Below are 26,307 nucleotides of genomic sequence, written 5' to 3'. Positions count from 1 at the left end.
CGATTGGCATTTGCAATCACAATCAATAAAGCTCAAGGTCAATCTTTAGAATTGTGTGGTTTAAATTTAGATGCGGATTGCTTCTCACATGGACAACTGTATGTTGCGTGTTCCCGAGTCGGCAAACCAGATAGCCTTTATATCTACGCAGCCAGTGGAAAAATAAAAAATATTGTATATCCACAAGTATTGCAGAATTAAACTTCTATGAAACGTATGCTTTGTTTTGTTTCTCATTTCTCATCCATGCAACCACAATGTGCCACATTGAAGCGTGGCGGGTAGAGCTAGTTACATATATTTTTAATTTGTATTAAATTTTTTTTTGTATTGAATTATGTATTGTAATTTTTTTATAATCGGACGTTAATAATTGTTAATAAATCAATATATTTAAATTTAAAAAAAAAAGTTCAAAAGAAAGGAAATGAAGTCGGATTCGAACCGATGTGCCTTCCCCTTGTAAGAACCAAATATTTCATTATTCATTAATTCATTATTCAACGAATTTTTATTATTAACATTTTATCGGGTTATAACTCTGGAACCGATGGAAATAAGTACCACTTATGATATATTGTTGAAAAGCTCTCAATGAGGGCTTATTACTCCAGTTAGAGAAAGAGAAAGAGAAAGTCCAAAATCCAAATATTTTGGATTCTGGGCTTTTTAGGAGACTTTTTCCAGCCGATAGCAATCAAAAGGGGAGGTGCACAACTATATGTTACAACAGTCCTAAATCCAAAATTTCATCATCCAAGGGCTAATCGTTTTTAGTTATGCGGGATATACGCATAACGTCTGTACGCGTGACGTCTGTACGTACGTTCAGACGTCACGCTGAAACTAGTCAAAATGGATTCAAGGATGGACAAAATGGATATTTCCGTTGAAATTTGCAAACCGAAATTTTTCGGGATTACAATAGTACGAAGTAAATATATTTCTTAAAATTTACTACTGTCTGGTCGAATACAGCTAGAATAATTGCATTAAAAGGAAAGTACGCTGATCATGTAGAAAATCCAATAACGGGGTTTTTTTGCAAATATTTACGTTTTAGGACCAAATTTGGTCTTTGGTCATGTAGACAACATTCAATATATATATATATATATATATATATTTGTTGCTTTTGGCCTTGCACCTTGTAATTGACTAAGCCGACTTTCCTTAAATTATTTCTTCAAATATTTCTAAACAACGGTCAATCGAGCGAAATCGACTCGTGTGACATTCGCGATGAGAAGAGGTGACTAGATGAAGGTCACCTAATTTGTAAAAATTGACAAACAATCCAATTATTGCAGAAAATTAACTCAGCAGTAGGCTTGTGCACTGTGATGCAAGCTGATAATTTTTATTACTTTACTATTATTATTTATTATTAATAATTTTTATTACATTCAGTGGAGGAAACAAAAATAGGCAAAAAATAATCAGCCTTCATACCAATGTGCAAACATACTGCTGGGTTAATTGTCTGCAATAACTCAATAGTTTGTCAACAGATCTTTACAAATTAGGTGTCATTTTGCTCAAAATAAAATACTTAATAAATTGTACACTTAATAAGGTAAAATTTCATCAAACAAGTAATTACAAAGATATTAAATAATTAAGTTGGCCGCCATTTTGACACTTTTGAGGGTGACATTTTCAAAATTTTTTATTTTGTAGAATAAGACACTAGTCTTAGGTTTACTAAATTTAATTAAAGTAGGTGTATCCATTCCGAAGAAATAATTTTTTTGTTGAAAATCACAAAATGGCATCCAGAAGGCAATCACAGCAAAGTAGGACTTATGTCGATATGAACTTTTCTAATCATTTTCTTATCCTAAATCAGTACCTGAAGTTTGAGCAATACATCCTGGAACACTCTCTATAGTAGTCGCCTTCAGCAGCATTGTAATTATTCAACTCAGATGTAGAATACTCTCCAGTTTTATTTCATAGGCATTCAACCATTAACTATTTCTATACATTAAAAAGGGTACTGGCTTTTTGTGATATATTTGCCTGATATGATTAAAATTGAATGGTACAGACCACTCAAAAGTCTTCCACATGAAGTAAACAGATCAAACCCCAGCTAGACTAGTATTTTAATGGACGGTTACTCAGTACTATCTCTTGTTTGGTTCTAATTAGCATCCATCTTGGTCTTTTAATCTAGAGTTGCAAACTACCTCCACAGGTACCCTCAGTACATGAAGGATACAGCTGCTTACAGGCCACAAATTAAGATAGCGGCATTTTATACTTGGAGATGCCAAGAATATCATATGAATCAGTCAGTGTGATAAATTATTATTTAGAATATCTAAATATTGATTTTTTTTTCTCGTGAAGCATCATCAGCTTGTGAGTTCATAAATCAATGACTATAAATTCTAACAAACTGTAGCTGTAGATGAACTTTTGAAATCAACCTTTCTTGTTTTATTTTTACAGTCATGGGACCAGTTTGCAGCTTTTGGTTGGAGGTAATTTAAGCTTATACCATCAGCAATGGTGTCTGTTTTACTGTGAAATAAATTTCATATTTTGACATGTTCTTAGATTTATTTTTCATATCTTCTCATCAAACAAAACACAGAATAATAATCACACTTTTTTGGAAAAGTTAAGAAAGGATTATTATCCAGCCTCTGATATTTCAATATATTAATTAATATAGAAAGTATTGTTTTTTATTTGATTGTAAGCTTCTAAAAAAAAAACAAGGATCTCATATAAAGAAAATTTCAGATAAAGAATTCAGATAAAGAAAATTTCTGTAAGTATTATAATATATAAGATTAGTTACAACTGATGTTTTAGTAAAAAAAAATTAGTTAAGATTAAACTGAACCAAACAATGGGGAATATTCAAAGTTTAAAAAGAAAATTGCTTTTATTTTTCAATACTCTTTCTTGTTTGTGTACCACTCAAATAAACAAGTGGTTCATGAATCAGAAACATGTGAATAGTAATGTAAATTAACTCTATACGTCTTCAATCCATTTTTGCCAACCAAGAAATAAAAAAAGAAATATAAAATATGGCAACTTTGATTTTTGTTTTCAAAATTATTAATTTAATTTAAGTTGAGCAGCAATTATTACTGAACCTTCCAAATAGCAAGTATATATAAATTGATTTGTAAGAATAATAATTAAAAGTTACGAAAATTTATTAACAGTGGAAAAAGTTCATTGTTAAATAGTGCTATTGGTCCAATATCTAATAGCTTTTTAGTTGTAAATTTATTAAAATATTTTTTATATTGCATTTCTTCTGTGTGTATCATGTTTCAGTACCAAAAGTATCATTTAGTTTTGGATATCTTTTGTAAATGCTTTTTCAGCATTTTCGATTTATGAATTTCAACAACCATTAGGTATAGCTTTCATTATATGATTTATAATAATAACTCATTCATAGCAATTAAACATTTTACAATTTTTTTCATTACAGACAGGTTCTGGTGATTGTTCATAATTCTAATACAGTTTAAAGATTATAAATACATTGGCCTAAATTTTGTATTTGATAAAAATATGAATTAAGTTTTTGTTGTTAATTTCATAGTAACTGCTTGAAAACAATTATTAAAATCTAAATTTTGTAGTAATCTATTAAAAAAAAAAAAAAACAACAAATAAAAATTAAAAATATATACTTTTTTTACACATATAATGCTTTTATAGTAAATTATTAAAAGAAAGAATTAAATAAAATGTGAGTTCAAATGACTAAAAAAAAAAAAATATTTAAAGAAAAAATTGTTGGTGCTAAGTGTTTAGGCCACAAGAGTGTGCCTTAAACATCTATCACATTTCTACAGTTTTTTCTGAAGTTATTGCATCACTTTCAAAAGACATCAAGATTAAAATTGAGTGGTACAGACAATTAGTTTTACCATATGAAGTAAACAGATCAAAGAGTGGAAGTAGATAGCACAAGCATGTTGTTAACTTCCAGCCTTGTTTAATATGTTTGTTAAAAGATATAATTAAAAATAATCAAGACGTAGCAGCGGAGGAGAGCCGATTAAAACAATGCTAGCAGGATCAGGGAAAAAGTAAAGATAACCTAAAAGAAACTGGGAGCTATTACAAATTCAAAAGTTTGGGAATGGAGATGGACATGACACAAGCGACCTACCACAAAGCAAATAATTACTAGCTCATTAGATATAGTTCATCAAAGCGAAAATTCTATAATAAAAGTCGTGCAGTCACTAACTGAGATGAATTGAGTGTGTAACCACACAAGTAAAATTAAATTTTTGCGGTCCCCCCTCCCCAAAGATTAATTTCAATAATAAATTGAAGAGGACGTTATTCATAAATCAGTTAAATTATTTCCACCATTAATATCTGATGGTCGTTTGAAAGTGAAAAACAAATACTTCTTGTTTGAGTTGTCATGAAGTCGTAGGTGTTCTATGAAATCACTATTTGGATGAAATTTTAATTTAAAAAGACTATATATTTTCTTTACAACTACGAGAATGGGACAAGGAATTTATACATATCTGACTAAAATTAATTTTTGTAATAAAATATTTAACATGACAGATGTATTAGGTTTTGATATCGATCCATGATGCGATTTATATACACTACTTTTGTGAAGTGACAGAATTTAGCGTAGGTCATATGCAAATCTGTTTCGTATTTAAGTACGGTAAAACTATTTAAAAAAGTATTTAAACGTATAGCAGTCGGTAATAAAAGATAAGAGAGTAAAATAAACATAAATATCTAATAATTTTAATTGTACAGGCCCAGTACTTACATTATTCATGTTTATTTGGTATCACTGAGCCATCCAGGCGATCAACCTGTTTAAATGATTCCTTAACCTCTTTGACAGTGAAGCAGAAACTATGTGTCGGGAGGGAGTACTCATAAAAGAATCAATTAGATGTTAATTTGAACTTATTAACGATTGAAACCATTCCATATTTAAAGTAAATATATAATTTATTTTTTAGCTGTGCGACTGAGATTGATTGTGAATGTTAACGAGTGCGTGATTGATTACATTCCTTAACCTATAATATTGTTTTTTTGCCGTTCAATTAAATTAAAATTTGTTGATTTCCTAAATTATATTTTTTTAGTAATAATTTTTCCAGTAATATTTTGGATCATAGTTGTTTTCTTCTCCGATACCTTTTTTAGTGTTTTATACAATCCTCTTTATGGCATTTAATGATCGTAAAAAGTAACATGCACCGAATATGGTTCGTATTTATCATTTGAAATGTGATCTACAACGGTTATTATTTAAAAAAATGTGTATAATTTATTAATTTTTTGTTTAGATGACTGGAAACAAATGTAAAAGCTGTGGTTCAGCAGAACTTGAAGTAGATCCAGCAAGAGGTGATACCGTCTGTACAAATTGTGGTACTGTACTGGAAGATAGTGTTATTGTATCAGAAGTACAGTTTGAAGAAAATGCTCATGGAGGTAGTACTGCATTAGGACAGTTTGTTTCTTCAGATTCAAAAGGAGGTTGTCGAGGATTTGGTAGTAGTAAGTAACTGTGTTTTTTCTTGACACATAGGCTATTGTATAATTATATTTAAAAGTAAGCGATTGCATGTATTTGAGGGCCAAGTATACAAGTCAGTAAGTTCATTAATTGATTAATATATCTAATATGTCAGTATTCTACTTAAAAAATTAAACATTTTTATAACTTTCAAAAGTATATGGCAAGTTAAAAACTGTAATTATTCTATAACAGTGTTTTTTAACAAATTGCTGTCATAATTTAACGCAGTTCTGCAGTTTTTATTATTATGATCATATTATATCGTCATTTATGTGTAAGTTTACACGGAAAGTTATACGCACTTAACTTGCAGTTTAATAATATTACAAAATTTAATAGAATACTATCTAAATTTATTGTTTAATATTAATTAATTGTAACAGATTTTTTAAGGAAAGCCTATAAAGGATGTTGAAATGACTTCCTACAGTTATACAGTTATGAAAACATTTCGATTTGTTTTGAGTATTCCGTTTTAATTCAAAACATTTTCAAAAATGTTATTGTGTCACTATTTTTGATTTTGATGATATTTGGTATATAACTGTCCACGTTGTAGTGGTCAGAAAATCTTTTTTATAAAAAAAATAATTTTCTTGAGTAAGAAAATAGACTATTTCCTAACTCTCTAACAGGTAAAAACAACCATTTTCATCACTTTTTCCATGAGCTGTAGCATTCACATTTAAAATTGTACAGAGAGTCAAAAAGAGCTTTTTGGAAAGTGTAAAGGTAGAACTTTATTTTAGTGTACCCAAAATTCATTTTGTTACATAACAAAATCTTGTAATGTTTATTGAAGTTAACGTTTACAAAATTTTTTTTCAAATTTTGGGCCCTAAATAAATGAAGGGCTGCTTAGGGTAACAAGCCTTTTTTTGTACCTTTTAACTCTTAGGTATTAGTAGTACTTATAAAAAAAAATTGAACTGTTACTGTGTCCTTCATTAAAAAAATGGCCACCAAATCATAAGATTTCTAAAGTGTCTCATTTTTGGGGCCCCAAAACCACAAGTGGGACAGGTGATAAGAATCTGAAATGTTTACAGCAGTAAGTACTTTTTATGTACTAAAACCATATAAAATTTATTTTGTTACTCAAAGGGGTTGACAAGTAATGAAGCCATCAAAACTGCTAAAATACTGTTCCTTTTAACCATAAACAATCCAAAAAATTCACAGCATGTATTTTTTCAGATAATAATGCTGGCTTACTATACATTATATTTTGATATGACTATAATGAGATATCTTATATTCTAGATATTTTGTTACTTAAAGTAGTTACTTACAAAGTACAACTTAAAGTTGTTACTTTAAGTACGAGTCATACTTTAAGTATGACTCGTATTTTTAACACAAAAGTGAATAGACATGCATGGACATGAAGTTTTGCCTAATCCTGAATGTTAACATTGTAGAAGGCTCAGTTACTGTTTTGATTTCAATGTGATATGTTGTATTGTTAATACTGTGGTTAGGTAATGTACACTTGTTTATAAAGTAATTTTATTAGCAGTGAACTTTGTTTTATGCGATATCTTATTTTTAATTTTATTAATTAGAGAAATTTCTATTTTAGCTGTAAAGAAACTGGAATAAGACAAAATGAGGTGCAATTGGTAGTTTTATAATTTACACTAACTATATTGTTATTGTAACAACCCTTGCATTTTATAAAAACGTATTATGGAGTGTTCAGTTAGCATTCAGACTGAAACATGAAACAGTATGTCACAAATTGACTTACAATAGATCTTCAGTATTGCACAATATTTTAGAGTTTACCAAACAGCAAATAACATTGATGGTATCTTTAAGAAGTGAATGTATTGAAACAAAAGAAATCTATACTTTTTATAAAACTGAATATTTAGATAAATATTTTCATATTAATGGGAAAAGTTGCTCTGACCCATTTAGCTGTCACACTAAACCGATTAAGAAATCTCTTTGAAAACTATCTTTGACACTTTCGACAAGCAATCCAAATTTAAAATTAATTTCAGGCAGAGCACTGTGTACAAAATGCTTAAACAATATACAAAAGCCACAAGATGATACAGAAAGTGAACTGGAATGTTAAGATTCCACCTCAATGTGTTATTTAATCAGTTAGTCAGTGAATAAAGCTTGTTCAGCACTTGGCATTTTCCCCGTTAAGGTTCAAAAATTGTTGAGCAGTGCAAGGGAACCAATTTAAAAAAATAAAGTTACAGAAATAGCTGAGTCTGTTACCAGTAAATTAAACGATTCCTTTGATTTAAATATTTGTACAGAAGAAACCAGTTTAGTACCACAAAATTATGCTGATTTATTTAGGGAATATGAAGAATTAATCATTAAAATAAAGGATATGTGAAAACAGTTACATCAACTTACGAAAAAACGAATATTTTAAGTTTCTTACCAAGCAGCTGAAGCATTCAAAAAATTCAAAATGAGTTTAGTGTTAGTCTGTATTTAGCCTGTCAATCCAAACAGTTAGTTAAAACAAGTGGAATTTTGCCATAAATCGGCAAAAAAGAAACCCAGTCTTGTAATGATGAAAATGTTATTAAATGTGTCCAAGATTTTTACCAGAATGATGAGCACAGCTGAATGATGCCAGACAAGAAGCATTGTGTCTGTAAGACCAGCTGACTGGAAGAAAATGAATATTCAAAAAATGCTTATCTTATGTAACTTAAAAGAATTGTACACAGGCTTCAAAGAAAAACATAATTTAAATGTTCTGGCAGGTACTCACTCTGTGTGTGTGTGTGTGTGTGTGTGTGTGTGTTGCCCACCAAAATGTAAAACTCATGTTATCTGTTCTAAAAATTAAATTTGATTATAAAATTCTCCTTTCAACCACAATATGTTTTATAGAAAATTTAAACGTGCATGCTGTCACAGTGTGAAAAATGCCCAGGCATTAATGAAGTGCTCAGCTTACTGCAAGAGATTTGGGATGATTTTTATTCTAAAATTATCTTCAAACAGCGGGTTTCTGTTGGCCATTGTGAACTAACTACTTAAATTCTTCCATTTCAAGAGTACTTAGATAAACTTACAGAAAATTTAAATAATCTAAAAGGAATCATTTTGTTGCAAAGAAACAAGCTAATTTCCTCAACATTAAGAAGGAAAACTTGTTGGAGGATGAATGTATTGTAATAGGAGACTTCTCTCAAAATGTTCTTTTGTGATATAGGATAAAGTCCAGTCATTTCATTGATCAAAAACATATGCCACAGTACACCCATTTCTCATACATTTTAAAAGAGAAGGGAAATTACAAAGCCAAGGCTTTGTAGGCTTTGATTAGTGAGTACTTGAAGCACAATACTGCATCCTTCTTCTGCTTCCCAAAGCAAGTTATAAATAAAGTAAAAAAACACTGTTACCACAAGTTAAACAATTTTTTTATTTTTCTGATGGCTCATCAGCCCAGTATAAAAACAGAAAAAATTCATAAATTTATGCTATCAAGAAGATTTTGAATCGAGCTGAATGGCATTTTTTTGCCTCATACCATGGAAAAGGACCATATGATGGTATTGGTGGAACTGTAAAAAAGAATGTGACTAAAGCAAGCCTTCAAAGGATAGTTAACAATCAAATTGTTACACCTTCTGAAATGTACAATTATTGCAAAAACAATATTAAAAATATACTTTTCTGGTCTAAAAAAGATGTTCAAGAGATTGAAGAACACCTCAGTTCTCATTATCAGGTAATCATAACAGTTCCAGAAACAAGAACCGTTCAGTTATGTTCTAACAAGTGAGAAATGTATTCTGAAAGTCTGAGCGATCTCTGACTCAGAAACATATACATTAGTATCGGTACACAAGGACATTAGTGTTTCTGATTGCTTTATAGGTTTACCAAAGCCAAATTGTAAAAATTATGTCTGCTGTTTATACTATGGCAAGTGGTGGCTAGGCAAAGTTAAAGAGAGTAAAATAAGGTAAAAGTGAATTGAGCAACTTGTTAATGTATTTTGAATTGTTTATCATTTTGTAATTAGTATTTATCGTTCTGTAATTGATCATTTTGTAACTGACTCTTAATTATCAACTTATTCATTCTAATGAGTTTAGTAGTAATTTTTATAATCAGAAAAAATGCATAACATCAGTATTTTTAGACAGATTGTTTACGGTTAGAAGAAACAGTGTTTTTAGCAGTTTTGTTGGCTTCGTTACTCATCAACCCCTTTGAATAACAAAATTTTATATGGTTTTTCCACATGTGATTTTTGGGCCCCAAAAATGAGACATTTCAAAAATCTTCGGATTTGGCAGCCACTTTTTTTTAATGAAGGACACTCAGTAACAGTCCAGTTTTTTTTTTATAAGTACTATTAATACCTAAGAGTTAAAAGGTAAAAAACGTGCCTGTTACCCTTAGCCCTTCATTATTTATTTAGGGTCCAAAATTTGAAAAAAACGAAAATATGTAAACGTAACTTCAATAAACATTACAAGATTCGGTTATGTAACAAAATGAATTTTGAGTACACTAAGATAAAGTTCCTTCTTGACGCTTTCCAAAAAGCTCTTTTTGACCTTCAGTACAATGTAAATAAGAATGCTACAGCTTATGAAAAAAGTGGTGAAAATGGTTGTTTTTCCTGTTGGCGAGTTAGAAAACAGTTTATTATTCAAGAAAAGTATTTTTTTTAAATAAAAAAAAAAAAATTTTTGACCACTACAAGGTGGGTAGTTATGATAAAATCAAAAATAGTTATGCTCTGGTCATTTGTTGAATTAAAATGCAATACCCCTTGAGACATTTAACTAGCTATAAATATGAAATGCTATATATGAATTATAGTTATATTTTAATTCTTTAAGCTCTGTTATATTTTAATGTGACACACACTTTATTTGCTGCTTTCTACCAGAACTAATCCAGTTAATTCAGTCAAATTTATTGATTGAGAAAACATTAAGCATCTGAGATGATCTGTTCTCAAAACATATCACACATTAGCGTCATTACCTTATAATTTATGTGTTGTATAACAACTTTTTGAAGCCAAGAAGGTTAAGAGATATGCATTTGTGAGAGTTGACCGATGAATTTTGTTAATATCTCAGAATAATGATGGTCATTCTTAAACAACCCCTTTCTTTAAAGAATAATGGATTGAAAGTAATATTATTTCTGAAAAGTCACATCACAGAAGTTTGCCCTAGGACGGCTTATGAAAGGAATTCTGAAGATTTCCTGATGGCGACTCCAGAATCAGTAGCATATATTAGTTTGTTAAATCTTTGTAATTTTGACTGTAATTGGTGTTATGTTTTGGTGCTAAATAAACAAATAAATCTGAAAAGTCCAATCCAAATTTTCAGTAGAGTTTAATATATAGACTGTCAGGATTCTTTTATAACCACAGTTTTATGTGATATTAGAATTTGTAAACCCATCTAAGTAATACATTTTTATGGAGTTTAGTTTTGATTTTTGTACTGACATATTTTTTTTTAAAGGAACGCTTACATTTTGTCAGACTGCTTTACACTAAGAAGAACCTTAACATTCAATTGAACTTTCCGTGCTTCTTTTGAGCTTGATTCTTCAGGAAGCTTCAATTGGGATGATTAGATTTTTTTTCGATATCATAACCACCCATGTTTCATTAACTGGTATATGTTTGAGTTTTTCTTAGTTAACAGTGATGTTGGCTAACAATTTTTCTTCAATATTGCTTTTGTTGACCATTCAGCAGTTTTGAAACGAATTTTGGTGTTACTCAATTAGTATTAGATTATTGTTCACAAAGTCGTTTATTTTGTCATTATTTTCATTGGTTGTTGATGTATTAGGAAATCCAACATTTTTGCTGTCTTCATGGCCTTATATGTACCAAAAATCCTTGATATTGATATCATCCTTCTCTACACATCTTTACAACTTCACTGCACTATTACTTTAATTAATATGTAATATATTTAATTATTCAACTGCAAAATTTGATCTATGCATCTAATTGGCTGAAAATATTGATACATTATAGACAGTGGGTCATGATGTGGAAAAAAGATGAACTTCATCAACTGTGCATAAAATTAAAATATTCTCTGTATTTTTTGATCAGAATTCATGTTATGAAGTTTATTTACCTGATCTATATCTCACTTTGAACTAATGTGCTAGTTGTAAAAAAATATAAATTTACCATTCTTAATGATTTGCAATGTGTTTAATGTTTGTAACTTCATAAATATTTGTTTCACTGTGACTAGTTGATCAAATCTGCTTTTCAAAATCTACACCTTGCTTCATGACCTTCATTATTTCTATTATAACTGAGTTTGATTTAATGCTTGTATAGTATCGTAGTCCATCATTTAAGAGTTAGTTGTCAAGTGTACAACACAAAAAAGAAAAATATTTTATCAAAATGCATCCTGGCAGCAAAAAATTAGTTAATAAATTTAAAAACTCTTACCCTGTTACTGTTTTAGCAATAACAAATCGTAATACACACAATCAACTGTAAGCAGCACAGGAGAGAAATAACTAAGTTTGGTCAAATAGGCTAGGTGAGGAAGGTTTGACCTTCAACTACTGATCAAAGATTTACAAAAGTACTGTAGTAATTTTTTTCATCCGGTAGTTATTATTTTTCAAGTTTATGAAGTATGAAGTTATTAATTTCTAAAATTTACATGTGGGCTTCTTTTGTGTGAAATTTTTAGTGCGATTTGAATAACGATTTCTATTTTTATCATTTGTAAGCTTAAATGTGTTCTTGGAAATATTTTTTTAATTACTTCCTGTCAAATTTCTACATAGATTTTTTTTGCTGTTTTTCCAACACATTTTATTCTATATACATGTACTTATAAATGTTACTGTCATTAGATTTATTTTTATTAATCGTTTTATTTTATTTTCATGTGTAGTTTTACTTAGTATGTAAGTGTGCAAACTATTTCATTAATGTTGCAAATATATTGAACTTTAGACACTTGTGAGTGTACAGAAATTATTATACTGATTTCCAAAGTTGTATTAATGTAATAATTGTAAAATTTATTTCATATTTGTAAAGTTAATGAAACTAGGGTCATTGTGTCAGTATTAGAGTTTTTATTTTAACTTTATTATACTTTAAGTGATATTAATTGTTATTATCATTTACCATTAATAAATGTCAACAGGACTGGGGAAATACATTCACCATTGTATAATTTTGGATCTATAGGAATCACTTTATTTAACACAGCATTAGCTATTACTATTTTATCTTTCTTTACAATTTAATTTCCAGAATGCTATTCCCAGAGACATTCCACCTATTGTGGAACTGTAGGTTGTAATAATTTTTTTATTGTTTTTATTTTATATTCTACTACCTTTCTGGAACTCTCCAGCAGCCTACAATATGTCAGACTGGTGCAGATAGTGGTTTTTTTCTAGATGGTTGCTTTCTCATATAGGAGGTTGATTGCTTAAGCTCTGGCCAAACTAATTATATTTTAATGTTAATGATGTTTTGATACTGTCCTTGCCTGTGTACCTTATTGTTATTGAATTCTAATTAACACTATATCCCAGTCTGGTGATCTGTAGGTGTATTAAGCAAGATAAAGGATACAACTGCCTAGAGGCCCAAAACAAATGCTACACTGGAGATTTTCTGAACATTATGTGAATTGTTGAATAAATAAATTATTTTTTTAGAATGTACAGAATATTATATATGTAAAAATCTAATGGTGTCTTTAAATCTTTTATTATTTCACACAAGAAATATTGTATCAATTGGCCTGAAATTTTGCATGAATATAGTTTTTATACCTTGAAGGACTATAGGGCTATTGTTGTTATGAAGTATTGTACAGTTTCAAGATAGTGGTCATTTAATGGCTTGCAGTAACAACCACATTATATTCCTTCCCTTCCTTTTTCCTGTTTAGCCTGCAGGAATTAACGTCTGGTATTATTCAGAGGATGAATGAGGATGATATGTATGAGTGTAAGTGAAGTGTAGTCTTGTACAGTCTCAGGTCAACCATTCCTGAGATGTTGAGATGTGTGGTTAATTGAAACCCAATCACCAAAGAACACCGGTATCCACGATCTAGTATTCAAATCCGTGTAAAAATAACTGGCTTTACTAGGACTTGAACACTGTAACTCTCGACTTCCAAATCAGCTGATTTGGGAAGACGCGTTAACCACTAGACCAATTCGGTGGGTCGGATTATATTCCTTGCCGATATTCAACCTTCCAAACCGTTGGTCAAATCAAATTCAAAGGCTGTTTGCAGGATTTTAAATTAAAATAACTACAAAAAAGTTTTTTTGTCTTTTTCAATATCTCCTTCAGTTATCAAAAAAAGTAGTTTTAAAGGTGCGAATGTGTAAGTTATATATTCCTTTAGACTTCTTTTTCCTTTTCATGTGCCTACAGTTTCCACTTAAAGTTGCTTTTTCGATGTCAGTAAGTTACAAGGGTAGATGCTTCAAGTGCATGGTGAAGTCGGTGCTTCTTCGATGAACAGCTGTATGTGGCTTTCTCTAGTCTCCTGTAGGAACCATCTGTATATATACACTCAATAGAGAAATGTAAATGTTGTACACAATTCCATTCTTAAGATTATATTCATAAACATAATATATATGTTCATAAACTATTCTACAAGAAAAGTTAAACACATAAAATAAAAAAATGAGAAACGAAGTACAGTCACCTCCTCGTGGTGTTTGTCAGTTAATGCTAAGAATTGTGAAAAAATGTTTTTACCCTTATAAAGTATGGGTAACTATGGGTACTATTTTATTTTTAAGATGGGGGCTAACTATTCTGAATCCTGCATACTTCATTCAACAAACTTTTTTCTGAAGAAATTATATTGATAGTTTTTATAAATTGGAGAGACTTTAATTGTTATTAGTAATATTCTCACAAGCTTGAGAATAATAAATACTGGGTTCAAGGGGTTCTGCCCCTAGTTTGACAGAAAGGGTGAGCAAAGTGATTCCTGACTGACTAGTTTAAAATATAAATACAAAAAGCAATATTAAATTAATATTTGAATATACTGCATATATAGAATATGAGAGAATCAGTTCTCAGCCTGATGTTGAAAACACAGGATTTTTCAGAAACCTTTTTTTAATATTTCAACATACCTTGCAATTACCTTGCAGTTTGATACATATAGACCAACTTTCCAGCTTTTTAATACCCTCAACTTTTTAATAAAGTATTGGTTCAAACATTGCAAATTAAGCTGTTGTCTCAGTTCTGACCTCATCGTTTAAAGTGAATTTTCTTCCATAGAGTCATTCTTCTGGTTGGGATGATGAGAATAATAGCTGGGAACCAAATCTTTTCGCACTTCAAAGAGTAGATCTAGATTCCAGAGTTTTGTAGCAACAACCCGAGATGTGGGCAGGCATATTATCATGGTGAATGAGCACTTTTTGGCCAGATGTGGACATTTAGCTTGAATAGGTCAAGTCACATGAAAACAGTTCTGTTGTCTGGTTTAATTAGAGTTGGTTGGCATTGTTATTTTTTAAGAATAAGGATATTGTTAATAAAAGATTGCAAATTCATGAAAATAAACACAAGATAAGCACTATTACTAAAGTATTTTATATACATTAGATACCATTTTATTTCCTGAATTTACTCTTTATCTAAAATAAATTTTTTTTTCAAAAAGATGAAGCTATGAGCAACATGATGTATTTCTTCTTAAGGCAGTTTTGTAGAACTTTTCACTAACCAAGTTATTTGTTAATGTACATAGATACATCATGTAACCAGCCAGGTTGAATGACCAACCTTACATCATTTATTTTTTTTCTTTGGTGGAATATTTGAAGACCCATTTATTCAGTGCAACAGCAGCAATATGTTATTCAAAAGTTGAATCCAGCTAAAAGTTAACAAAATTTCTATGAAATTATGCAGAGCATGGTGGGTAAATTATGTAACAAAGTTACTGAGCATTTGTAAAAGAATGGTGGTCATCTGATGGATCATATTTAAAAATATATATTATATTTAAATAATTTGTTCATATATTTAAAAGTTAAATACGTGGAAGAAATTTACATAATTTTTCAAATCATCTGTTTTTTCATTGAAATGTTCTGTTTTACTAGAATTTAGTATAAATAAAAAAATGAATAATTTTGAAAATGTTATTAAAAAAAATAATTTGGGTTTAATACTTTGTTTAAGTAATCTAAAAGGCATCATTTTGGTGCAAAGAAACAAGCTAATTTTTTAAAGAAAATTGTTACTTAATTTGATAGTAATTTACAATACTAGAATTAAAAATAAATAAAAACAATATTTAATCGAATTGCACGTAAAGTGGAAGACATGAAAACAGACACAAAATTACATCAATTTTCTGCCATAACTCGGCTATTTGTTCACCAATTTTAAAATGTAAATGTCATTTTATTCAAAATAAAGGGCTTAATATTTTAGCAAATAACATAAATTTTGATAAAACTAATATTTATGGAGATATAACAGATTGAGAAATAAACGTAGCTGCCACTTTGTAATTTATAAAGGTATTTAATTCCTGATTGTTTTCTAATTTTAAAACTTTATTACCAAGACGCTTACCAAATATTAATGTGATTCCTCTATCCAAACTTGAGATATAAATTTTTATATAAAAATAACAAAATGGCTGACAGGGGGAGAACAAAGGAGAAATCGCCATTTTCCCTAAGGATATTTTGTGTGTATGTGTGTGATAAAAATGATGTTGCCTTATTAATATGTTGTTTATCTGCTCTATTAAGATTTTTTCCAAATTATCCGTGTTATAATTTTGTAAATTTTATTTATTTCAGATTTTCACTCAGGACTTACCAGAGAATCAAGGGAAATAACATTACTGAATGCTAAACGTGGGATTTCAAATTTGTGCCAGCAACTTAGGTAAATAATAATAATAGTAGTAATTTTATAATATACAAGATTATAATATAAGATTTAGAAACAGATATTATTTGATATTTTTACTACTCATCTGATTAAACATATTACTCATATGATTTCAAATATATATGAATATACTTGTTCATTGCAATCACATTTTTATATTAGTTTCTGCTGAATTCCAGACAATGTATGAACTGAGAAGAGATAGTAGTGGTGGAAAAGAGAAAATCTTGGGAGGAATTTATGCAGAGATTTGAAATGGAAGTGAATGGAAATAAAAAGATGTCTGGCATACAAACCTGTCGATTGTTGAGGGATAATAATTAAACTGTGTTTCGTACTATTAAAACATTTAATATAACAAATTAAAGATCAATTTTTGCAATTTATAGTGAATTACTTACATAGATTTTTTTTTATTTGAATATTATGTCGTCCAAATGTTTTCCATTACTCCTCACATTCTAAAATTTGACATTGCTCGTTCAATCATTCTTGTGGAACTGCTTCAGTTTCTCATTGAATGGCCTCCTTGAGTTCTGCAATTGACTGTGGTTGACTACTGAAGACATTTATGTTTGAGATACCCCCACAGAAAACAATCACAAACAGCCAGATCAGGTTAACGCGCTGGCCAAGGAATGTCGCCAAATCGGGAAATCAAACGTCCAGGAAAGGTTTCTCACAGAACATCCATTGCGATTCTTGCTGTATGGGCGGTGGCACCATCCTTTTGAAACCAAATTTCATGTCCTTGAAAGTCATTCAGTTTCGGTCGCAGAAATTCATTCAAGATGTTTATGTATCAATAAGATGTTACTGTTACTCTGCGATTTAACTCCTCAAAAAAATATAGGCCAATTATGCCGAACTTTGAAACCGCACACCACACTGTAACATATTGACTGTGAAGTGGTTTTTCAAGAATTTGCCGTGGATTATGCGAAGCCCAATAACGGTAATTTTGTTTATTCACAAATCCTAATAGATGAAAAAGTGCATCGTCACTTAAAAGAATAATGGCATCCTGATGGATATTTTCGAGGATGACCTCGCAAGCTGCTTTGCGAGACGCCCAATCATTTGCATTAAGTTACTGCACTAACATCATCTTATACGGATGGAATTTCAGGTCGGCATGAAGAATTCATCATGCACTTCAATCAGCAATGGCTAGCGTAGCAGCATGTCTCGCTGCTGAACGTTGTGGAGACCGCGTAACAGCTAACCTTACAGCGCTAATGTTTTCAGGCGTTCTCACAGTCCATTTTCGTCCTGTTGGTTTAATTTTTAAAGCAGATGATGTGTTCCTAAAATTCTTCACCCACAACAATATCGTATTCCTGCTAGGAACAGATGCGTGTCGATTTAAATTGAAATGACTGTGAAATAAACGCTGTGGTATAATAAGTCATTATTTTTAAAATAGGCTTCAATCACAAATGCTCATTGTTCACCTGACCACGACATACTGGTTACTGAAATAGCATGAATAGACCTGTCGATGTACAACACTCCCACCTTGTCATTGACAGTGGTGCCAACATAACAATTACTACAAAATCGTCAGATTTGTATGCAGGACCCTGTATGATGGTTTGGGCACTTCAGGAGAATGACTGAAGTCAGAATCCCAAAACAAATGGAAGAGATGCAAGGTATAAGAAAATGTCCAAGAGGAAGACCACATGGAAGATAGAGAGGTGGTAGGTAATTGGGAGGAAATAGAGAGAGAATGGTAACCCTGACAAGACGGAGAGTGCTAGCAAGGCTTAATCAATACCCAAACCCATAAACTGAACAGGAATCAGATATATATATATATATATATATATATATATATTTATAAAATTGCGCACGCACATGAAGTGAATTAAACTCAGCTGACCTTTGTTGTAAGTACTTTGTAAGATCGTTTGAAAACTGCAGCTGAATGAGTGGTTGGAAATTTTCAAAAGTAACACTTCAAAGAAATTGTCAGTCCATCACTTTGATAAAGTCAACTAACTCATGAATTTCTAATTCTGTTTGATGTAGTGGTGTTCCAACATAAACACTAACTGGTTTGTAATAGTCCATGTTTTCTATCAGAGTATACATGATAGAGAATAATGGCAGTATTCTCTGCAATGATGTGGCTAAATAGATAAGTCTTTTTATGATAATATGGTAAATTCATTTCTGAATTACAGTGAATCTCTGTCTATTTCTTATTGTTTCTAATCTTAACGTTTTACTAAACAAGTCCTTTATATTCCTCTTTTGGACGAATTAGTTTGGTTGAATGTAATTTTTTCCAGTAATTATTGTATTCCATTTGATGACTGATAGTAATAAACACTTTTGTTGTTCACCATTTAAGATTAAAAATATTTTTATACATGTAAGTGTTTGTGGCTTGTTTTATAAACATCTCCAATTTCTGTGAAGTTATTATGACTGATTATGTTTTGCATACTGTTTGCATGTGTCTCCTATATTTGTGGTTTAAACTGTATCTAGTCTGCTTGCATTCAATAATGCAGTCATTCATTATAGTTCAGTTGTAAACTCTTAGAAACTGTGTTTATAGTGTGGATTTAGTTATGTAATTTTAGTATTTTGTTTGTAGTTTTGTAAGCAACCTTCTCTTCTGAAAATGTTAGCAATTTAAATTCACAAAAAATTGCTAACATTTTCAGAGAGAGAGAGAGAGAGAGAGATTCTGTGTTGTTTTCCAAACTATAAATCTAATAAATGATTTAAAAATTGCATTCTAGCTGCCACTAAGAAAATCTTTGTAAGAATAAAATAATTTTATTAAAATTAATATGCTTGTGCACACACACACACACACATACACACTACATGTGAATGTGAAGAAATATCAATAAAAATTTTTGTAGATTAATTATCTATTAAATTAAATTTTTATTAAAATTGTATAATGAATCAGTTAATTGATCTTGTATTTCCTTTTCTGATTTTGTTATTTAAAGCAGATATATTTACTTTGTAATGATTTTTTTCCCAGGTTGAACCAGCATTGTATAGACACTGCGTATAATTTCTACAAACTGGCTTTAACCCGTCAGTTAACTAGAGGGAGAAAGAATCCACATGTTTTAGCAGCGTGTGTATATATTACATGTAGGATTGAAGGGACACCTCGTATCCTTTTGTACAAAAAATTGTCATTATTGATTTACTTTAATGTTAATTAATTAATTTTATCTATTTATTCATTTTATCTAATTATTTATTGTAAATATATATACTCTCTCTCTCTCTCTCTCTTTCTCTATGTATGTAGATATATATACATGAGGTCTGTTCAGAAAATAAGCGAACTTTGTTTTTTCAATCTTTATTATTAATTTTACAGATTTATTGGTCCATTCCCCTTCAAAGTACGCCCCTCTCCTTTGTTCACCCACTTTTCCCAGCGGTGTTTCCACTTCACGAAGCAGTTCTGGATAGCTTCATTTGAAATGACCTTTAAGGTCCATGATGAATTTGCTTTAATGTCAGCAGTAGTCTTAAAATGTTCCTTTCATCACTGATTTTAATTTCGGAAAGAAGGAAAAATTGCAAGAAGCCAGGTCTGGTGAGTAGGAAGGCTGAGGGAGGACAGTCATCTGATTTTTGGTACAAAACTGACAAATTGACAAAGCTAAGTGTGTGGGCGTATTGTGGTGAAGGAATCATGTATTATCTTACCAAAACTTTGTCTCTTTTTGTGGATTTTTTCACATAACTGTTGTAAAATGCCTTGATAGTATACATGGTTCACTGTTTCACCTTGAGGCAAGAATTCAAAATGCGCAATTCCATTAAAATCGAAAAAAAAAAAACACAGAGTTTCACTTTGATATTGGTTCGAGACTGACATGCTTTCTTGGGGCATGAGATCCTTTGCCAATCTATTGTGATGATTGAACTTTTGTCTCAGAGTCGTAGCCATGAACCCAGCTTTCATCTCCCATTATGATCTTTTGCATGAATGTTTTATCATCATTGGCTTGTTCCAGAAGTTGCTGACAAATGTTCACTTGATGTTCTTTTTGCTGTTCAGTCATCAAATGAGGAACGAACTTAGCTGCAACTCGCTGTATATTCAATTTTTCAGTCAAAATGACATGACATGATCCAGTTGAGATGCTAACTTCTTCTGTAAGTTTTCTGACAGTCAATTGGTGATTTGCATCAGATTGTTGATTTTCTGAATGTGGTTGTCATCTTCAGTTGACTTGCAACAACTTTTAAATTGTGAAAACCTTTCATAACATTGCATACGAGTCAGAGCATCATCTCCATAAGCTTTTGTCAAAAGATGAAACGTTTCTGTGAAAGTTTTTCCCAGTTTCATGTAAAATTTTACATTGTTCGTTGACTCTTGAAAATCGCACATTAGAAAAATCACTACTAACACTTAAACACATTGCATTCAAGTAACAATAATGTGAAAACTAAACAAGATATCAACAATCCAAGAATATGAGGACATGATATGGTTACAGAGGAATTTATATGGAATACATTGCTGCCAACCACACATCACTAAATTTTTCCATTGGTGTATAATTAAAAATGTTCAGTTATTTTCTGAATAAACCTTGCATATGTATATATATATATATATATATATATATATATATATATATATGCGTATTTATATATCACATATAGGTTACACATTAATGAGACTTACTAATATACAGTAAAATATATCTATTTGTAATTTTTTTAAATAATTTGTATATGCATGTTAGTTGTCATATAAAAAAGGTTGTTGGCAACCTGATACGAAATAAAAGTTACTTGCTTCTGAAACTGCCATAACCATTCCCAAGAAAACAAGGATAGTCACGAGTGAAGTAATTTCCCTTACTTAATCAAACATATATTGGTATGTTAAGTCCAAGGAAATCCCAGAGAGTTTAGCTATATAAGTGATGCCCTCACTTTGTATGATCAGTCTCCACAAGGGTATGATTAGTGAACATCGCTATTCTTAGGGAAAGCAACTCACTTTAGTGTCACTTATATATGTAGGCATCCATAGCCAAACTTGTACAGGTTGTATAAAGTAAGAAATAAAAAAATCCCTTCCATCAAGAAACGATGTATAATATTTATTTATTCACTCTAATCAACAAGAAAATAATTCATAAAATTTATAGCTTAATTTATGATAAATGCATCAGTAAGATTTATAGAAGAAAAGTTGACGATTTTATTGAATGAGTTGTAATTTCAATAGCTTAACAATTTTTTCAACTGCAGTTATGTTGTTAAAATATTCACTACATATTTAAATCTGTTTATTGTATGATAAATTATTGTAAAATGTTCTCTTTTGTTCAGTTAAACATATTAAGCGTAAAATAGGGAGAAATATACATTACACTACTAGGAGAAATATACACTACTAGGGTAGTAGGGAGAAATAGAAATTACATGATATTGCACTAAATCCGGCTTAGATAACTATTATAATAAGGGATGGTTGTAGTTTATAGTCTATGTTAAATCAGATTGCACAGACTGAAGTGTTGTAAATTGAGGTTTTTCCATTATTTTTACAAGTGTTGGCACGCAATGTCTGTTTTCTGAAAGAAAGGTTGTATTTTATGATTTTGCAGTGTAAATTATATTTTTTGAAAATATCTTGTTATCAGTTCCATTGTCTACTGTTACATAATTTATTTGACTAATTTTTTAAAATGTCAAAAACCTTAAATGTATATATATAACTTCTAGCAAATAACTTCTTATAGAAAAATAATGAAAAAACTCGCCACTTAAATCTCAAATTTTTCTGTTTGTTTTCTTGTCTACTTTTTTTAATAATATTCATACTTTACTTATGTAAAACAGCTTTTATAAAAACATACAATTACTGTTGTCTCTTAACTGTTGCTGCCTCACAGTTTTAGTTTAGTATATTACATACTTTTTTTTTTAATTATGTATTATTTATTACATTGCTGATTTCCTTTAACATAAAAAATTCAGATTTGCTTATTGACTTCAGTGAAGTACTTCAGATCAATGCATTTGAATTGGGGAAAACATATTTAAGACTGTCACAGGCTCTCTGTATTAAAATACCTTCAATGGGTAAGTTTTTATATGTATATTTTCTATTTAAATTGAACAGATAATAATTTTCTATTTAATTACTATATACAGGAAAGTATGTTAATTGGATCAAATTTGAATGTTGGAGTTTTTGTAAATTTTGATATTACATGTCCTTCCTCTAATAAAAAAAAAACACAATTTTAGCATTGAAAAATTCAGGAAGCATGAAAATATGTTGGCCTATTTTTTGCTAGATATCTGAAAATAGGATGGATCAATGTGGATGAAATTTGGTATGATTATTTCTGTATTTAGGACACTGATGCAATTTAATTTTGGTCACATGCATCAAGGGAACGAGGAAATACAGACCTTAGTATCCTATAACTCAAAACTTTTACTGAAAGGGTAGGTAAATTTTTTTTTGTACTAATTAGATGATACCTTAGTACATCAGCTTGGTTATTTCAGCTTTGGTTTATTTTAATAAATTAATTTGTTTTGCTTTTTTTTTTGTCAGCTATTATTTTGATTGTTAATCTTCAGACAGGATTAACTGATCTTTATGAAAGTTTGTATGATAATTTATGAATATGCATCATAAGTACCATTTAATTTTGATTACGATTAGTCAAAGCGATGAGAAATATGGTCATCATGTGTGCCATGTCAGAAAGTTTTAGTCATAAAATAATTTCTTTACATAATTCTTTATTTGCACACTTATATACTTTAATATTTTCCACCTCCTAATTACAAGTCTGCTAAGGGTAAAGCCCTCAGTAGCCAGTTTACATAATTTAATTGGCCAAGCCTGGAAAGTTAATGCAGTTATTTTCAGGGTTTTAAGATTTCTTTTGAAACTTTTATTATAGAACGCATCTTCTTTTATGGTATTTTTTTTTTTAATTTTTGTCAATATTAGAATTTTTTATAAATATAAAAGTTTAATAATTTTAGCTATAATAATTTTGATTAGTTTGGTCCTTATTAAATTTGTTTTTAAAATTTAATTTTTAGGTATTAGTATTACCTAGTAGTAGAGTAGAATTTTTTATGTTTTTTTTAGGTAATAGTAATTAATTTATTAATAGTAATTTTTTAGGTAATATTTTAGGTAAATTAAAAATTTAGCAGTAAAACAAAAGAATTAATATCCATTTTGCCAATGAATTGTGTGGTTTTATAGGTACCTCCATCATTAATTCTTTTGCAAAGCTATTGTGTTATGTAAAAAATTAAAAGTTACTAAATCTGTACTACTTTGTAAAATTCTTCCATGCGATTGAATTATATTTATTGGTATATAAAAGAACAACGTAACCAATGTAGTAAGCTTTATTAGACCTCCATTAATTTAAAATTCTATAATCTCTTTCTAACATAAAATAAAGGGATATTTTTTAATGGTTATCATATTGGCACACTGTTTATAGTTTATAACAAGAACTGATAAATATAATTCAATTGCATAGAAGAATTTAACAAACTGTTACAGCTATTTTAACTTAAAATTTTTATTTTTGACATATGTGTAATTTTAATTTAAATTGAAGTGGGTTTTTCCCCAAAATAATCATAATAGAGGGGGTGGAGTTACTATTAAAAATGTATTGTTTATTGTTTGAAAAATATATAACCAGTAAACTAATAATATCTAATATATACCTTTTACTTTACTGGTTTGGTGTTTTCATTAATTTGAATATTATATGTTTGTTTTATAATAAACCCTTTCCAAGCTTACAAGGAGGTGGTTATGGCTCACCGAGCAGCACCTTGGTACCACTTGGTGTAGCTTATACTGTAAATAATTAAAATAAATATTATATCACTTTACTGACCAGAGTTGGTTAGAGAATATATATCATTTTTATTATTGATGAATTTTTGAAAACTTTTCTTTATAAAATATATTGATGTAGTTAAAATCTGTTATCATATTAAATGATTAATATTATATATATATATATATATATATATATATATATATATATATATATATATATATATATATATACTTATCAACATTTGTTAATCTGTTTAACTACTTTGATGAATTTAATTTACAATAAATGTCGATGAAATTTTTTTTCACAATATTTTATATTCGCTAGGATTGTTATAATTGATTTTAGTGCTATATTATGCCCTTCCTCACATTGTCACTCTAACATTCCCAGTTGTTTCATTTCAGAGTACCTCCATTCTCACTCTTTTTTAGAATGCTAAAAGTAGTTTTGAGAATGGAGGTACTCCAAAATGCAACAGCTACAAATATTAGTGTCAATGCTAAGAAGGGCAGAAAAACCACTCAAATCAAATACCTATGAACTTTCAGTAGTTAAAAAGTTTTATTTCACTTGACCAAAGTCATCAAGTTTTCCTTTGATGATTTGATCTTATGATGATACTTTTCTTATGCATAGTTTAGATAGATTGGAATTTGGAATTTCTTTATTTTATTTTTCCAAGGCTTGTCACCAGAGATCCCATATTGATAGGAAACTAACATTTTTATCATACTCATCTAGAATTGCCAGTAGTTTTAGTTGAAACATACTTGATTTTTATCACTTTCAACAAAAAGAAATTATACCATTATTATATTTGGTTAAATTGTTTTAAAACAGTTTTATAACTTATTAGTTTTCATCTGTTAATAATCCTGATCCCCATAGGAGAAGACACCTGCCTTGTGATGAGCCCAATTCCCATACCTCCCCCTCTGTTCCTAGCCCTTTTAGATTCTGTTTTGGTTGTTTTTTAGACCCTCTGAACCTGATAATTTATTACAATCATCAGTTTGGCCTATGTCAGGAGCCACTGATGCATACCCATCTGGTTGGTCTAGTGGTTACGCGTCTTCCCAAATCAGCTGATTTGGGAAGTCGAGAGTTACAGCGTTCAAGTCCTAGTAAAGCCAGTTATTTTTACACGGATTTGAATACTAGATCGTGGATACTGGTGTTCTTTGGTGGTTGGGTTTCAATTAACCATACATCTCAGGAATGGTCTAACTGAGAATGTACAAGACTACACTTCATTTACACTCATACATATCATCCTCATTCATCCTCTGAAGAATTATCTAAATGGTAGTTACCGGAGGCTAAACAGGAAAAAAGAGAGGAGCCACTGATGCAAATGCCTTGGGAGACATTTCCAATACTGTATTTACACAATTTACTGTTGCCTTTGTATGGCTTTTTACAACCTCAACATCTACTATAACTTACATCCCTCAACTGTCAAATTAACCAATTTCATGGAAGTGCAATCCCCTGTGCCTTCCTGTTAACATCAAAGGTTTCACACAAAAATTCCCATAACTAAACATTCCATATCTAACTTCAGTTAGACTATGCACTGAAATTATTATTTGATTGGGTTTTTAAACATCAGAAATACTATTCTCATTCTAAGTGTTGATCAGAACAATGAAAATTTTGTCCTACAATTCAACTCTCAAATTCTCAATTTATTAAAAAAAATTTGTACGTACGATAAACTTCTAATGAAAACATACCCTATCTCTCGCTGCTGATCTGCTTTTGACAGCGAGGTCAATGCCTACATGCTCCCACACTGCAATTCCACCTCAGAGTTCTCAACACATCCATTCTCATCATAACAGCGAATATCTCGGCTAACTGGGCCTTGAGGCCAAAACACCTATCTTGGCGAAGTAAGCATCCAGGTGGGCCCCTAGCCATCTGGGTTCCTACTCTATCTATACATCCATAACAACATCAAC

The 26,307-nt window shown here is 30.1% G+C and overlaps 1 protein-coding gene across 1 annotated transcript in view; it reads left to right on the top strand.

The window, feature by feature from the left end:
- The first annotated feature begins 4,824 nt into the window (after positions 1 to 4,824).
- Brf (Brf RNA polymerase III subunit) overlaps positions 4,825 to 26,307 on the top strand; it is a 195,889-nt gene continuing 174,406 nt past the window's right edge. The window contains exons 1-5 of the mRNA XM_075366757.1: positions 4,825 to 4,964; positions 5,322 to 5,535; positions 16,394 to 16,481; positions 19,498 to 19,634; positions 22,482 to 22,586. Coding sequence (XP_075222872.1) covers positions 5,322 to 5,535; positions 16,394 to 16,481; positions 19,498 to 19,634; positions 22,482 to 22,586 — 544 coding nt within the window. The 5' untranslated portion in view covers positions 4,825 to 4,964. The remainder of the gene's footprint in view (positions 4,965 to 5,321; positions 5,536 to 16,393; positions 16,482 to 19,497; positions 19,635 to 22,481; positions 22,587 to 26,307) is intronic.

The sequence above is a fragment of the Lycorma delicatula genome, chromosome 5 (genome assembly GCF_047948215.1).
Source record: "Lycorma delicatula isolate Av1 chromosome 5, ASM4794821v1, whole genome shotgun sequence".
NCBI classification, from domain to species: Eukaryota; Metazoa; Arthropoda; class Insecta; order Hemiptera; family Fulgoridae; genus Lycorma; species Lycorma delicatula.
This window is presented reverse-complemented; position numbering and strand designations above follow the sequence as displayed.